The sequence below is a fragment of the Fundulus heteroclitus genome, chromosome 24 (genome assembly GCF_011125445.2).
Source record: "Fundulus heteroclitus isolate FHET01 chromosome 24, MU-UCD_Fhet_4.1, whole genome shotgun sequence".
Taxonomy (NCBI): domain Eukaryota; kingdom Metazoa; phylum Chordata; class Actinopteri; order Cyprinodontiformes; family Fundulidae; genus Fundulus; species Fundulus heteroclitus.
This window is the reverse complement of record NC_046384.1, coordinates 17,553,540-17,569,128: the sequence shown is the minus strand read 5'-3', so window position 1 is coordinate 17,569,128 and position 15,589 is coordinate 17,553,540. Positions and strand designations below refer to the sequence as shown.

Genomic DNA, 15,589 nt, shown 5'->3' with positions numbered 1-15,589 from the left:
GACTGTTTTCCAATATCCTTTAACTAGCAAACCAACAATACACAGTTGTATTATGTTGGAGGAAAAAAAACGTACATAGAGGGGAAATCCAGACTTTTAATAAACGTTCTACTAGAAACTAAAGGGAAGTGCACAGTTCCGATTTACGTAAGAGTATTAAACAGATGCCTTTCAGCCACCCTCATCCTCCACGTCGGCGTGAGGCTGTCCAGTTCAAACACACAAACATTCCTCGCTCCGTCTTTGTGAGGACCTAACCAATGTTCAGGCTCAGCTTTTTCCTTCGCGAAACATGTCTTGATTAGATAAAAACTAACTAAAGCCAAACAGTCCTGGGAAACACCCTGGTTCATGGCCGCTTTTTTATGTTTCTGTCTATCAGTGAGGACATTTGGTGTTCGCAAAGATAAATGTACTTGTGCAGATCCACTCAGTTACAGCCACCCAACCAATCTCTCACTGATTCGTGATGTCATCTTCTTATGCAAAGGCTGATGGCTGGTTGGATGGCTACAGAGGGAGGATTAACCCTTGGTCTCAGGTCTCTGCAGCTCAGTGTGTGTACGTGTGCGCGACGCATCAGCTCATGTGTGGATAAGTGTTGTATGACAGGGCTGTCCGGGCCTGTAGACAGCTGGTTGTGTGACGGATAGGCTACTCTCCTCCACTGGCATCCGCTCAATGACTCTGATCCTGCTGGTGATGTTTGCCCGCATTTGTCATTCACTCCGAGCAGCCATGTTATTCACTATGACACTCATCAAGAAGCACTATGGGCTCAAAAATGAGCCAGATAGTAAGGTCAAGAAGAAACAATTATAATATAGCACTCACCATACTGTATTTTTTTGTCTAATATAAATGTTTCAGGTCACAAAATAATTTTATTATCATGCAAAGATAAACAGAGTAAATGCAAAAATCTACTTTCACATTATAAAGGCGTAAAAATCTGTCCGGACCAGTCTAGCGATATGTCAAAAAGTAACCAACCTCCTAGTTAAATCATTAAGTAATTGTAATAAACCACTTTTTTTTTAGAAGGCGGAGCAAAATCTCTATGACCACACCTACGCCTGATTATCATCAGAACTTTAGAATTTACAGTCTAACAGATCTCAAGAAAGCAAGGTCCGATCTAAATTCATTTAAGAACAGACGAGAAAAGGTCCTTGACATCTATCAGGGTTACTTAGCCCTTTCTGAGACTTTGGCACTCCGGAGATTACAATTAGAGCCGTTAGCTATGTGGAGAAAAATGAAACAGTGTTTAACCTTCCCAGGATAGGCCGCTTGATCCAAAATTACTCAAAGAGTGTATCCACAACATATCAAGGAGAAGCACAGCAAACTTCAATACACCACAGGGGTCACTTGCCTCGATTAAGGAGAGAGTTCGTGAGCAAAAATGGCATCCACGTGAGAGTTCCTTGGCCAAAACTACTGCTGACCTGAAAGAACGCAAACACAGCTATAGGATGACCCTGAACTATCTATTCATGTTCAACAAACCACCAATTGCGGCTGAATAAAAAGAAAAATAATTCAGCACGGAAGGATGGGCAAAAATTCCCCCAGGGCAATGTGAGACTAATTGCCAGTTATCGCAAATTACCAAAGGCAATTGTTGCTGTGAGGAGTGGCACAGCTTGTTATTGGTTATAAGAATAATTATCGTAGACGTTTCATCAGTTCGTATTTACGCCATTGCTTCTCTTTATTGACGTTTTCAAATTGTTTCTGTACAGTTCATTCAAGGCTGCAGTGTAGCAGTTCAATTACTTGGTCTCTGAAATGATTTGGCAGTTCATGGTCGACTGAAATTTAAAAAAGGAGTTCAGTTCCTGTGGCTGCAAACCAAGACCAAGCACGGAGGTGAAGGGTTTCCACTGAACTGATCTATTTACTGCAGCGCATCGTGGTTAAACATGTCTGCTCTGCTCTCATCTGACAAAGGGAAACTGTCCCACAAGTCCTACAGTTTATTCACACGCCGCTTTCCAAAGCCAAGTGGTGCAGCTGTATTTGTTTTAGTAAGAAGAGGCTTTTCTCTGAGCAGCCCTTTAGTCCTTAGTCATTTTCTGATTCTGCTAATCAACATTTAGCATGCTGAGTGAGGCCACTATTGGGAAAACAACTGACAACTGTGTAAAGTGTTTTGATTTTGTAAATAATAATCGTTTTTGCTGCAGAATAATGGACTTAAGACAATCCGGTGTATTGAGTTGTTTTATCCTATAGAACATCTGGAGGTTTGGTAAGTGCATGAGTGAGTAGATACACATCAAAAAGTTTCCCAATACTATAATATATAATTTCTAAAAGATGTGCTGAGATTAATTGGGTCCTAGTACAGGAAGCCTTTAGTTGCTCTTGATTATAAATAGGCAACATATGACTTTTGGCTACTTTATCAAGCTTTTAGTCTTTTATCATTGAGTGCTATAATAACTACTAATTAGCTTCTGCTGCTTAATTCTAGTAAAACCTTAATTCAAGATTTTCACCAGTGGTTTCCTATCTTATAACTGCAGATTAAATAGGTGCAGGGGTGGCCCAGAACAAAAGTCATCTGGTTTGTTCCCAGCTACATTTAAATGCACAGGGAATGTTTACTCTATGAATCTACTAGAGCTGTACAATGCACCAAATTTCTATTTGAATTATTTTATAAATGTGTATGTCAGTGATGTAGTGGATTGAGGCTATGATTTTAATTCATGGTGTTCAACCTGGGTTCAAATCCAGGTTGAGTCAGAACGGGCATAAAAACTCTGCCAAGGCTGTGTGCAAGTTGTAATGCCTCGCTGCGGTGACCCCGAATACAGGAGCAGCTGAACGGACTCACTTATAGCAATATCACAAACGCAAAAGGCTGCATAGATGCAGTTTTGGGCGTGATATCATATTTCAAGCACTTCTCAGGCACATTCTGCAAGCCGATAGCATATTTGGCCTGTTGGATGGATTGTCTTTGCCCTCTATGTCCACACTATACTTTTAGTGGGCAAGATGTCAAAGCTGACAGTGGTAGGACATCGCAATGATGAAAAAGAAAAAAAAAAGGGTCAAAAATGTGTTTTTCTGATTGAATTGATATCGTCATCAAAATATTCAGGAATAGTATCATAATTTCTTATTTTCCTAGAAAGCATGTATGGTGTATTCTGGTTGTGAATCCCTAGAGTTGCAAAGCTCTCCTTACGTTTTTTTATTTACCATTGTTTTACGTACTCTAAAGCATGCTATCTTGTTGCGTTGCATTGTCATATTGGAACGTATCAAGAATCTACTGCACTGCCTTCAATTGCTTCAAACTATATCATAATGAATTGCATAATGGTGTATATCATCACATTGACTAATAGCATTTCTTACCAAATCACATAGTGCCATATTTTCAAATTTTGTATACCATAGCTATCTATCGATTCCATCCATTTTTTAACACGTCTATCCCTTGTAGGGTCGCGAGGGGTGATGGTGCCTATCTCCAGCTGTCAATGGGTGAGAGGCGGGGTGCACCCTGGACAAGTCGCCAGTCTATCGCAGGGCTGTGTACTATACCACGGTTACTAAATGTTTAAACATCCTCACCCACCTCTGCTTGTGTGTATGTCCTCTGTGTTGGCTGTCTGTCCAATCAGATGGTACTGGTTGAGCCTGGAACCGTCTTCTGCCACCACGACAGACTTGGCAGCTCCTTGAGTCCATGTGTAGACCACCTCGGATACTGGATAGGCATCTGAGACACAGAGACGCGGCTTTAAACATGAACCTGATGAGATAACGGAACAGCGTAGAAAAACGTTTTTGCCACAGCTTTTCGCTTAAATGCAGCAGCCGCTCTCTGGCACCTCGGGAAGATTTCTCGTACGTGTCTGTGCGGCGGGGGCAGATATGGTTGTGCCAATGTTTCTGGGGCAGAAGGCTAGCAAAAAAAACGCTGCGTCTGGTTCACCAAAATGCGTTGCAGTGCTCTTGTGATAAAATGTAACTAAGTCTGTGAAACATTCATAAGTATGGTTTAATCTTCGATGAACGCTACCCCAAAAGCTGTAGTAAATCAGGAATGACAGGTTTGAAGCATCTACCGCTGCGATACCTTCTTTCACTGCTGATGGCGATAAACAGAAACGGAGGTGGGCTTGGCCTGCAGTTTCTCTGTAAATGATTGAATTCCTGTAATATTCAATATGTATTAAATTGTTTATTACAATATTAAATGGTTATGTATGGAATACTGTGGAGATACAGTAAAAAAAAACATGGTTTGTGAAAGCAGTAGCACAATCTCACAAGCTAATTTAGGAAAGTGCGGAGAACTGCAACATCTTTGGGTCCTTCTGTGTTCATAACAGCCCACAGATACAATCTACCTGCCAAGGGCTGCTGGGAAGGAATGCTAGGAAGTCCCTTTCTGTCCTGCCACCACAAACGTAAACATGTAGAGTTTGTGAAAGCTCAACTTGGACCTGTGTGCTTTGGTCAGATTAGAGCATTATTGATCGTTTTGGCAACAAACACACCAGGTGGGGGAACGGGGGGTGGGGGGTGGGGGGGGGGGGTATTTAGAAAATCACCTGGGGCCAAATGCCAAGCACAGTGGAGAACCAGTAATGCTGTGGGCCTGTTTCTTTCCCTTGAAATTAGTATTTTTACCCCTAAAATAAGATAATTAGACATCCTGCACTTGAAATAAGATGATAAAGATGAGTTGTTCATATTTTAAGTGCAAAAATCTTATTCCATTGGCAAATAATCTTATTTACCTGCTCAAATCAAGGACAAATACACAAATTTTAAGAACATTTTACTTATTTTAAGTTCATTTTTTGCAATGCACGGTGGCGGTAGTGCGATGGTACGGCACTGTTTTGTTGAGTCAGGATCTGGAATTGATGGAATCATGACTTCTGCCCTCTAACATAAAGTTCTTACAGCGGATATCCAGCCACCAGCTTGTGATATTAAGGTCAGGCACACTTGAGTCGGGCAGCAGGACATCGATTCAAAGATCAAACCAACGAATTCTCCTCTGAACGGATCAGAACCAAAACCTGTGTCGGGATCTGAATCAGATCCAGAGGATGTTGAGCCACCTAAACGCCTGTTCACGCTGGAAACCCCCTCTAATGTGGCTGAACAAAAACGTTTGATGTTTTTTGCATTTTAGTGTGACATTGAATCATGCAGGTTTTCACAGCACCGTCTCCCTTGAGGGTAGATAGCATGCTAATGTCGGGGTGCTCACTTGGCAGCTAGATGCAGCAGTGGACTGTATGCCTAAAACTTAATGACTGCCAGGCTAAAGGCCGCGGCCACTAACTGAAAGGGGAGATTGCAAAAAGGGATTATTGGTGAATTTCATTATGCAAACGAAGGGCTAAAGACTTTGGCAGGCCCAACACGCCGCCTTTGCCAACTCCTCAACACTTGTGGCTTAACGCGACGCCGCTCCTGCCTCACCGAGCGAGGCAAAGGCAGCTAGAACCTGGCCAAACTCATCACCTACAGGACAGGAATGCGGCGAGTTTAGCTGCCGGGAACGTCTAACGAAGTAAAGGACAGCAGCTCACGATTCAGTCCTGTTGTTTTTTTTTTTTAATTAAAGAAGATCTGAGTGGAAAAAAAGAAGTCGTGAAGCATGTTCTCATGTACGGTTATTTATTATCTACATTGGGAGCCTGTAGAGAACATTAGTATGAGGAGACTGACTTTAAGTATTTGTTCCCTGCTAACACATAAATATACACATATATTTATGTGTGTGTGTACGCAATCGGCATTCATTTTAGAAAAATGAGACCTATATTTCCTAGATTCTTTACTAATGAAATATGTTAGTGTAAGTTTGAGGATTATGCCTCGCCGACAAGAAAAAAAACAAATTTCTCAGAAAATTTGAATATTACCCCCTCTTCTATTTTCCAGCCATTCTGTCCCTTTTAAAATCATTGTTCTGCTGAAGATCCCTTCTCAGTCAAATTCAGCTGATGTCGATGTCTACCTCTTGTATCGTTTTGAATGAAGAAGAAAAACGGCTGGCTCAGATAGTGCGAGGTGTTCAGGGTTCTGCGGCGTCAAAACGAGCGCCTTTCACAAGATCTCCGCCCACCTTGAGATATTGCGTGGGATATTTCTGCTTTTTTCACCAGCCAAGTTTGACCAAGCATCTTTATAGTGGTCTCGTTTGTTCCGACGTCATTGCTCCGGAAGTCTTGGTAATCACTGAGAGGAAAACCTTAACCATGCTGTCATATTCATTTTTAGAGAAAAGAGGCATGTTTATTTCTTGACCACTCTTCCTCCGGAGCCATACCTGTTTGGTCTTTATCAGTCTGTTCTGTCTCGAATTGAACAACTAACATAACGGTGGACGGCAGAACTTGCGAAGGAGTTCTTGGGTTTCTTTTGATTTCTCCGTAAATTTCACAGTGATTTGTTACTGATGAAATTGATTGGAAATCCACACCTAGGAGGATTGGCGACATTCCTAAATGTTTTCAGGCTGGCCTTATAACCCCATCCCAGATTTCTGTTGTCATACCACTTTGGCGTTGTCTTAAAACACACCTGCGAGCTCCAAACCTACAAAATACCGTCATGGAAAACTTCTGTACGTCCTCAATTGCTTCTCTGAGATCATTGCTGTTGTCTCTCCAATTGTCATTGTTTTAACACACCTGTGCGCTCCAAAACAGCAGTCTGCTAAAATATCTGCTTAATATAAAATGGGACGATCAGAAAATTCTGCTTTCCCTCTTCAATCCTGTAAAACTGGACTTAGTTTTCCCATGACTGCGTCTCAGTCGTTGCGGACGTGTTGAAGAAGTTGCGAGTTCAAACGTAAATACAACTCAGTTCCGCTTCTGACTCATCTGTGCGGCTCTGAGAAGTGAGCCGTCGCAGCCCAGCAAGTCGACTTAAAGCGCACGGGGCAGAATAGGGGGATTAGCAGCCCTTCACCTGAGCTAACCTGCTTTAATTGCGAGATAAATCACCGCTCTGTCACTGAGGAGCAGGCGCGCGGACTTCCACGAGGCGGGCGTGCAAATGCGGGCTAATTGTTACAGGCCGGCGATCCCTCCTCCTTGCAGTGGTACAAAAATACAGTTCAGCCCTGCCGTCCGCTCGTTATTCCTTTCACACCCCTCCGCCTTTCACCTGCATTGCTGCGCCGCGGCTAATTAGGTCGGCGCTGACCCCAGTGTGGCCCGGCACCTTCTCGCAGCATAATTGGATTGCGCTCCAAAGTGTAATCTGACATAGTGAGGTTGGGGCGGAGCGCCTCTGGTCGAGATCTGAGGATAAAGAGCCTCATCCTTTAAGCCAAACAGACTCCAAAGGTGTGGGCCGGGCTGTCTTTAAATACCACCGGGGGCCTCTCTCTCTCTCGCCTCTATTAGTGGGAGGACATGTAACCGAGCGGGGCCCCCTGTCACCGGGCCTACGTCTGGGGAAGCCTGAGGAAATCTACGCTTTAGATTTTATTGGCCGTTGGACCGAAAGGGGCCTCAGTATTGACAAAGAAAGTTTGCGGGGGAACTTTATTCCAGCGGGAACTGGAAGTTTGGTTCTTATTTTAGCGTGTGCCATTGATCCCCCCCCTCCCCCCCCTGAACGGGTCTATAAACTTCTCTGGGAAGAAATGGAAGGGCAAAGCCTCGCCGCTCCAACGCTGCTTGCACTCTTTGAGCCGGTTTATGACTCTAATAACGTTGCACTGAAGCGACAGGCTTAAAGTTACTCTAAATGCGACCGTCAAGCGTTGATTAACATCGAACCTGGACTAAAGTTAATTGCGGCAGGGATGCCGTTATGTAACGGTGATTGATCTGGGATTACCAGGCCTCGGTAAGGGGATGGATGTGGACGCTCGCAGCAGGGCTTTTACTCACAGCTGCCAAACTTGAGTGGGCAGGCGTGGGCGTCCATGGGGAAGTCCTCCAGCTGCATGGGGCATTCTGCTGAGATCGTCAACCTGAGGTGAAAAAGATTTATTCGTTAGGGAACACGTTTCGTCTGAAGGGTTCAACCCAAAAGAAGTATTCTCATCAGGATACATTACTTTTGTCAAATGATTAAACTTATTGTTTTTTTTTATGTTTTGTCATCATATTTGTTGGGTGCCAGTCAGATGTCGCAAAAAAAACAGTTCTCTCTTAAAACTGATAACACCACCATCTAGTGGTCAGACGTTGTTGCTGCAGTTTGTAGATTAAAAAAAACTTGACAGCCGAAAATAATTGTCAGTGTCAGCCTCCCGCTCTTATTAATCCCTCACAACCGCACCAAGAGCCTTTTCTTCAAATCTCATTTCCTGTTAGTTATGCTCACAATCTCGCTCTGAACCCGATCATGGTGCCGGTGCCGGATTAACTCGGCCCGGCACTCGCACACCACCTTGTAATTCTTGGCCTTTTATTCCCCGGAAGCGATCTGTCCTAGATTGAACTAAATCCCTGAGGGCATTTCTGCTCTTTACATGATGATGAATAAATCGCCGTCGTAGTGATGGGGGGGTTCACTAAAGCTAATGGGCCGGGCTGAGGGAGAATTAGCCCCGGCACAGACACTCATTGCACTTAAGGTTTTCTTCTGTGCTCCCAGGATCAAGGCATACCTCCACATTTGTTACAGAACATTTTTGCTTCTATAAACCATGTTTTGTTTTTTTGTTTACGCTCTTGCAGGCATCTTCTGCAGGAGGTTAGATCAATAAGGCGAATGAAACAGAACAAAGTGGGATGAGGAGCTGCAAAGCGGATGGTTTGGGGGCCAAGACTTTGGTGCTGTGTCGACACAGCTCTTATTGGAGGGGAGAGGGAAGGGTGTCTCTGAGATGAGCTAATGAGAACATGGCTGTCGGCAATCGTACAATGTTCTAATTATTCATGGAGCGATGTCCCATTATTGCGCCGACAGTGAGGAGAACGTATCTGAATCAGAGGCTTTAAGCTAAGGTGCAAAAATGCTCAGTGCTGGAAAGAAACATGGAACTACTCTGAATCAGAATCACTCAAAGAAAAGAAAGTATGAAAAATAATTCAACTTTGGGAGGGAAAAAGTATGAGGGGAAATGCATGGACTCACTTGAGGAAAAACAAGGATCCCATCTTTGAGTGCTAAGAAGAAGATTATGGCATCCGTCAATGCCGAGGGAAAATTATGTCACCGCTTAACACTAAAAAAAAAAACTCTGGAATCCCTCAATATTAGACCCAAACGAGGACATAACTCTACATGGGAGGGCAAACATAAAGCTGGAATTACTCCAAATTGAGGAGGAAAGTTTTGAATAACTGAAAATGAATGAGAATCACAGAACCGCTCAGTGGTGAGGAAAACATTTAGTGTAGAACTCAATATTGGGGAAAATGTTACACGATCAGTCAGTCTATAAAAATAAAAAGAAATGGAATGGAATCACTTCATATTAAGAAGAAAGTATAAAGGATCCACTGATAAATAAGCATCCCTGCTGCTATCAGATTATACAATGCTGCACTATAACTGTAACTATAACTGTAATAACTAATTTGCAATCCTATTTAATACACTGTGCAATAATCCTGAAAGAAGTGACTTCTGCTGCTATTACCACCTGAATATATGTCAATATGTATATGTCACCGTGAATGTACATAAGGCATCATCTGCCTTATTTCTATTTTGTATTTTTATTCTTATTTTTCTTATCTACTTCTTTTTTTTTTGATCCACTGTATAAACGAGGACACACTGTATATAACCGATGCACCTTGCCCTACTTTTGGCACCTTCTTCTGATTATTGATTACTGAGCCGATGTGACATGTGAATTTCTCCAGTGTGAGATCAATAAAGCCTATCTTATCTTATCTTATCTAATATTGAAAAATAAATATAAAATAATTTAAAGTTGACATAAAAGTTCTCATTAGGATATCGGTGCACTTTTTCCTCCCTTGTCCTGGAGCGGTAAATCGTCCACTTATTTCTTCTCATTTTTAAAAAATTTAAAAACAAGCTTTGATGCTGCTTCCCCGCTTCTCATTTCATTTTAGTTTTCTCCTAGATTTTTAAGGCTTATTGCTTTGGGTTTTCCGTCTTGACCCTTTGGTGTCTTCCCGGTTTTTTCCAATTAGTTATGCCGGGTTCTTCTTTTATTGGAGCCAAGTTGTGCCAGGGACAACTACTTGCATGCATTCTTCCCGTCGCGGCCTAATATCCTGAATCTGACTTTCGCAGGTATTTGTTGTAGAAATTCAAATTACAAGGTGATGGCGTCGTTTTTAAAAACAATTCCTCAAGATAGAATTTTTTTCCCAATGATTCATTCATCCTCTTGAGCAACAGCACCACCCCAACATCACAACATCGGTGTTGTTGCACCGATGGAAAACTTGATGAGACAATCTGACTCTGAAAAACAGATAAAAGGCTAGAGCTTGTGCTTTATTAGCCACCTTCTGTCTTTTCACGCGAACAAGCTCGCTTTTAAACCTGCTAACTACACGTGTGAGAACAGCCTAAAAGAAGAACTGTGGGAACTTCTCACATGCCGGATATAAAAAAAAAAGTGTGAATTCTGGTAAATGACAAAGGCTCATAAGTTACGTTGCTGCACGCCTGCCGCTTGCACACAAAGGTCAACATAGGAATTATCCATGGGGACAACTAGACGGGGGATTTGCTCAGCAAAAGCTTCTCCTGTGAGTAATGGCTTTTAGATGAGGCAGCGGAGCAGGCCTCGCATGGGAGATGGAGGACATGAGCTGTCACCGACACTCGTGGTGCGTGGAGCGTGTGCGAGACGCCCAAAGCTCAATTATCCTACTGAGATTTGATGTAGTGGGGCCGACACAAAGTCGTGTACAGTGGCAGTGGTGACGTTTTACTGTCGCGCACTTCTTGTTCAACTCGGCTTGAAACAAACTGTTATGTGCGGTGTGGATATGTAAAAAAAAAAAATGGAAAGAGAATAGTACATAAACCTTATTGGATCAGAGTGCAAACCCTAAAACAAAGAAATTGTTTGGCTGAAGGGTGTTTTGATTCAGCTTCAGCTTCAGCATCAAATCTTATCAGCCAAACACCTGAAATCAGGTCATGTGGCAACGTTTGGTCCTGAGGAGAGCAGGCGGGCCACGATTTCATTGGCACAAAAACACTGAGCATCACTGGAAGAGCATCTGAGCTCTTGGACTCGTCTGAGCAGAGCACCTTATTCTACTTGTTTGCTGTGTTCCCTACGTGGTTTCTGGCAAACTTTAACTTCTTCTTATGGCTTTTTCAAAAAAAAAAAAAAAGTATTAAAAAAGCTGCAAAAAGCCCCGCTGTAAAGGCCAGACACGTGGAGAGCGCAACTACAATAATAGTTTTCCCTTTAACACATTCTTCCACCCGAGCTGTATTTCTATGCAGCTCCTCCAGAGTAAGCAGGGACATTTCGGCTTTTTAATTCTCTTTTTTTAAATGCTGTGCATGGCAAAAAAAGTTTGTTGAATTGGATGAATTCGGAGGTTTCCGACTAAATAAACTGTAAAACAAATGCACTCCACTCTTCAGTGTTTTTTTTTCTCTCGTTCTGCATGTTATATTCCTTACATTTCAACATTGCGTGTCACTTTGTGTTGCTCTAGGTCACAGGTTCCCAAACTTTTCAGCCTGTGACCCCAAAGTAACAGTGCCAGAGACTGGCAGCTCACTTTGGGGGTAAAGAACACTTACAACTTCCTGTGTTATAATGAAGAACGTTGAGCGTTTTGTTAAAAAGTTACATTTTGGTCTCCGTTTCACAAATATTTTTTAGCACATCAGCCTCAAATTATTATTAGTATCAGGACTTTGAAATGATTATGCAAACAGTGACTTTTCTTCTCCTAATATTTTGAGTTTTCTCATAATATTATGACTTTATTCTCATAATTTCCAGCAAAAAATAAATTGTATTAGGGCTATTGTAGATTAAATAAAATAAATAATTGGCCACGAAGGGGTACATTTCCACATAAAAATCAGATGTTTTGAGATTAATTTCATATATTTGTCAGGAACAAAAACTATTCTCTGATGTCGAATAATCATAAAAATTCTGCAAATTTTTTAATATTTTCCACGATTAAAGGCGTGCATTTGCTGTGTTAGAACTGGGAGATTCTCTGACATCTCATCTCATGACCCACTCTGGGAACCCGTGCTCTCGGACATAAAATCCCATTAAAACACGTGGAGGTTTGTTGTTGTGGCGTGGTTAAAACGTGCAAAGGTTTAAGGGGAATCAACCCTTTTGCAAGGCGCTGTATGTGTGGGCAGCAAGCTGTAAAACGCATGCTCTTATTGTGTCTGCATTATGAGGACACCTGGATAAGCCTTTGTAACTGCATCCTGTTAGTTGTCTTTCACTAAGAGATTTCACGCCAGTTTATTTAAATAACTGTACCTTTTAGACAGAAATTTGCTGGATATCCTGCACAGCATGCATCGCTTTTTTGCAGGATTTCTGCAATATGTCAAAAAGGCCACTAGGTGATGCTATTCTGTCAGTCCACGACGCTCTTATTTTCCCTTAGCTTCCCCAACATGCTCCTGCTGGATTTCTTTTATGCTTCTCCTTCTGCTTAGTTGCTACACATTGAACCTTTTTTACCATAGAAGTGAAAAGAGACTCTAAGATCAATATATTTCATGTTGCAAAGATGCTGCACACCCAGCAGTTGTCTCCGCCACACCTTGCCGGGGGGCCCCACCTCATTGTGTAGAGCAGGGTGCCGTCGTCCTTCAGCCTCAGCAGCTTGTTGGGCGTGGTCATGTTGTGGGCGATGGACTTCTTGCCGTTGAGGAAGAAGGTGTCGGGGGTCCAGATGTTGCTGGCCAGCAGGTTGTTCAAGGGCAGCATCTCCATGGGCCCCTTGAAGCAGAGGCGCTCGTCCTTCCAGCTTTGACGAAAGAACACGTCTATGGTGTACTCCTGAGAAGAAAAACGGACACGTACGTGGGAAACGGAGACGAGACGAAAGGCGAGGGATATCCTAAAGGAGTCCCTGTCACTCTCAACCTTCTATATAGCTCAGACCTAGAGACTGCGCTTCATAAATCCGTCATAGACTTGCTTGTATGCAAAACAGGGGCTCGCTTCAGGCCCTGATAACCACGTTAGCCGACAGAATAATGACGCCGTTAGCGGCTGAAGGGACGTCCGAGCCTCCTGCCACAATCTATAAATCAATCCCACTGTGACAATTGCCTATTTCGAGTTCATTACAGCAAAAAAAAATAAAAAAAAAGGGGCGCACGTTTGATAGGTTCAGTGTCAAAACTTGTGCAAGGATATGGAGGAAGGTAATGGAAAGCTCGCTGGAAAAGGAGATTTAATGCTTTTTGCTGTCGAGGTGGAGCCTCATAGTTCATAAGCGAGAGGATTAATGAAAACGGTGAATCATTCGGGGCAAATTGGAATGGAGCGGCCCGGCTGTAGGCCTATTAGATGTCGAAAGTTACATTTCCACGATTAGGAAGTACCCGTAACGGCGCTACAGCTGAGCTGAGATACACTGCTGAGATGTGGCTCAATATGTAAGAAAGTTTGTTCACGAGGTGACCAGGGGAGATCCTCGAACAAAATTGGGGTGGCACACCAAGATTTAAAGCTGCAGTAAAAAAATTATATAAAAAAAGTGTATCATTGTCATCACATGGTGTGTAGCAGGAGTCCAACATACTGCACATATCTTCCTGAAAAACTTGTCAAAGCTAAAAGCTGCATTCACCCCTGTAAGATAGCAGGGGTATAAATATGGTGCAACTCTTGAAGTTCCCTCTTTTAAATTCATCCTTAGAAAACAAAATGTGTATAAAAGACGCTCTGACCAGGTGTGTTCCAGGAAATGTACAGGGAGTGACCCCCCCCCCCCCGACCCCCTCGGTGGGGTGACCGATTGACGTGTTGATCTAAAACTAGAGCCACGCCGTTTCGGACGGACGTTCACGTACGTTCTTCGTGTGCGTGCAAGTCGCTGGCTTTTCGTAGCCGTGAAGCTTCTGACATAATCCTGGTGGGACGTTCGATTGCTCCTCTTGGCTAAAGGGGAGAGATTATCTGAATTGTTTGGCCTCCGAGCAATTATTCGCCTTTTGAGGCAAAACGTTAGCTTCCCAGATTTCCTTAAAAAAAAACATCTCAGATGTGTATTCGGGATGCTTGTCGATGTCCGATCAACCATCCAGCAGCGGATTTGACGTGAAGGGGGGAGAAGCCACTACTTGCAATGCACCTGTAATCATTGACAGAGGAACAGAGCCACAGCATGATGGTCCCACCACCGTGCTTGACAGCTGGTTCAGTGATTTTAGGTTTGAAAACCTGGACTTGAGTCCTTTTTCTGACCTGAAACCTAATTACTTATCTCCAAAAGGCATTTGACAAGCCCAATATCTTTGGACGGCAGCAGGCCAGTCAAGTTTGAAGGCTTTAGCTCAGGAATAAGGGTTTGTTTCTTGGCTGTCATCCTGTTGGTCCACGGTGAAGCTGAACTTTCGTGTCTCCTGGGTCGTTGCTGAAAATGTCGTGTCGTCTGAGAGGGAACAGTTAGACGTTTTTTGTTTTGCTTCGTTGAAATTAAAAGATGCTCTAAATCCTTCAGCACCTCTTCAAACGTTTGGAGCAATTGCATATGTCAGAAGGCGTGTTCACAGCTTTGCCCCTACCAGAGCTGTAAACGTGGAAGGGCTTTTGCCGCGGGAGGACTCACCATCTCTGTGTCGGACACGGGGCCGAAGCTGGTGACAAAGATGTTGGTCTTGATCTCGGTCACGTTCTCTGCGGAAGGGTGGGAGAGGGAAGAAGAGGAAAAAGAAAACATACGATCGGTCAAATTTCGCAGGAGAAATAGGGGTGATCGTACTTTGATGGCGGCGACTAAAATGTATGCAAATTGCCGGTGTGGCCTTTAAAAAAAAAAAAAAAAAAAAGTCACTAAGCTACAGCGAGAAAAAGCCGAGAACCTCTTTGTCTGGTTTTAAGAAAAGAAAAAAAATCAGCATTAATATGAATCCGGTCCTGGGCAGCACAGTTCGTCAAGCAGCTTGTTGAATGCTGAATGAAGGCCTGTGTTTCTCTGGTATGTATTTTTAGGCCCTCTTGTCAAGGGTAGCAACCGTTACCAGGCTGTGAGAGCTGCCTTTTACCATGACACATAGTGGTAAAAAAAAAAAAAAAAAAAAAAAAAAACAAAACGGGGGGGAAAAAAAAGCCCTGGTTTTCTTCTCATTACTGGACAACTTCTGCATGCAGGTGGCAACAGGGTGAACGCCAACAGCGGGTAGAAAGGGGGAGTTCGGAGGAATTTAGAGGGAAAAGTGCAATAAGCAGCAAGCTGTTAGGAGACAGAGGGAATAAAAAGCTCTCATTTCAAAAGTCCCTCAGGAAAAAAAAAAGGGAAGATCTCCATTTTTGAATGACAGTTTGCTGGCTCTCAAGGTTATCTATGGTTGCCAGGGTGAGGAGCATGAAAAAAAAAAAAAAAAAAAGACACCCGTAGAGATCTGCATTCTAGTTGTGGTGACGACGGCTAAGATTGATGGAGACTGGCCGCCCTGCGTCACC

General features: G+C 43.1%; 2 protein-coding genes across 3 annotated transcripts in view; one reads left to right on the top strand and one right to left on the bottom strand.

Moving 5' to 3' along the window:
• Nucleotides 1-15,589, top strand: part of LOC105932538 (gamma-aminobutyric acid receptor subunit beta-3) — a 94,856-nt gene that overhangs the window by 6,198 nt on the left and 73,069 nt on the right. The window lies entirely within an intron of this gene.
• Nucleotides 1-15,589, bottom strand: part of LOC105932540 (gamma-aminobutyric acid receptor subunit alpha-5) — a 29,552-nt gene that overhangs the window by 12,251 nt on the left and 1,712 nt on the right. The window contains exons 4-7 of the mRNA XM_012871758.3: nucleotides 14,736-14,803; nucleotides 12,735-12,955; nucleotides 7,902-7,984; nucleotides 3,602-3,745 (exon numbers count right to left, since the gene is read on the bottom strand). Of these exons, the coding sequence (XP_012727212.2) occupies nucleotides 3,602-3,745; nucleotides 7,902-7,984; nucleotides 12,735-12,955; nucleotides 14,736-14,803 (516 nt within the window). The remainder of the gene's footprint in view (nucleotides 1-3,601; nucleotides 3,746-7,901; nucleotides 7,985-12,734; nucleotides 12,956-14,735; nucleotides 14,804-15,589) is intronic.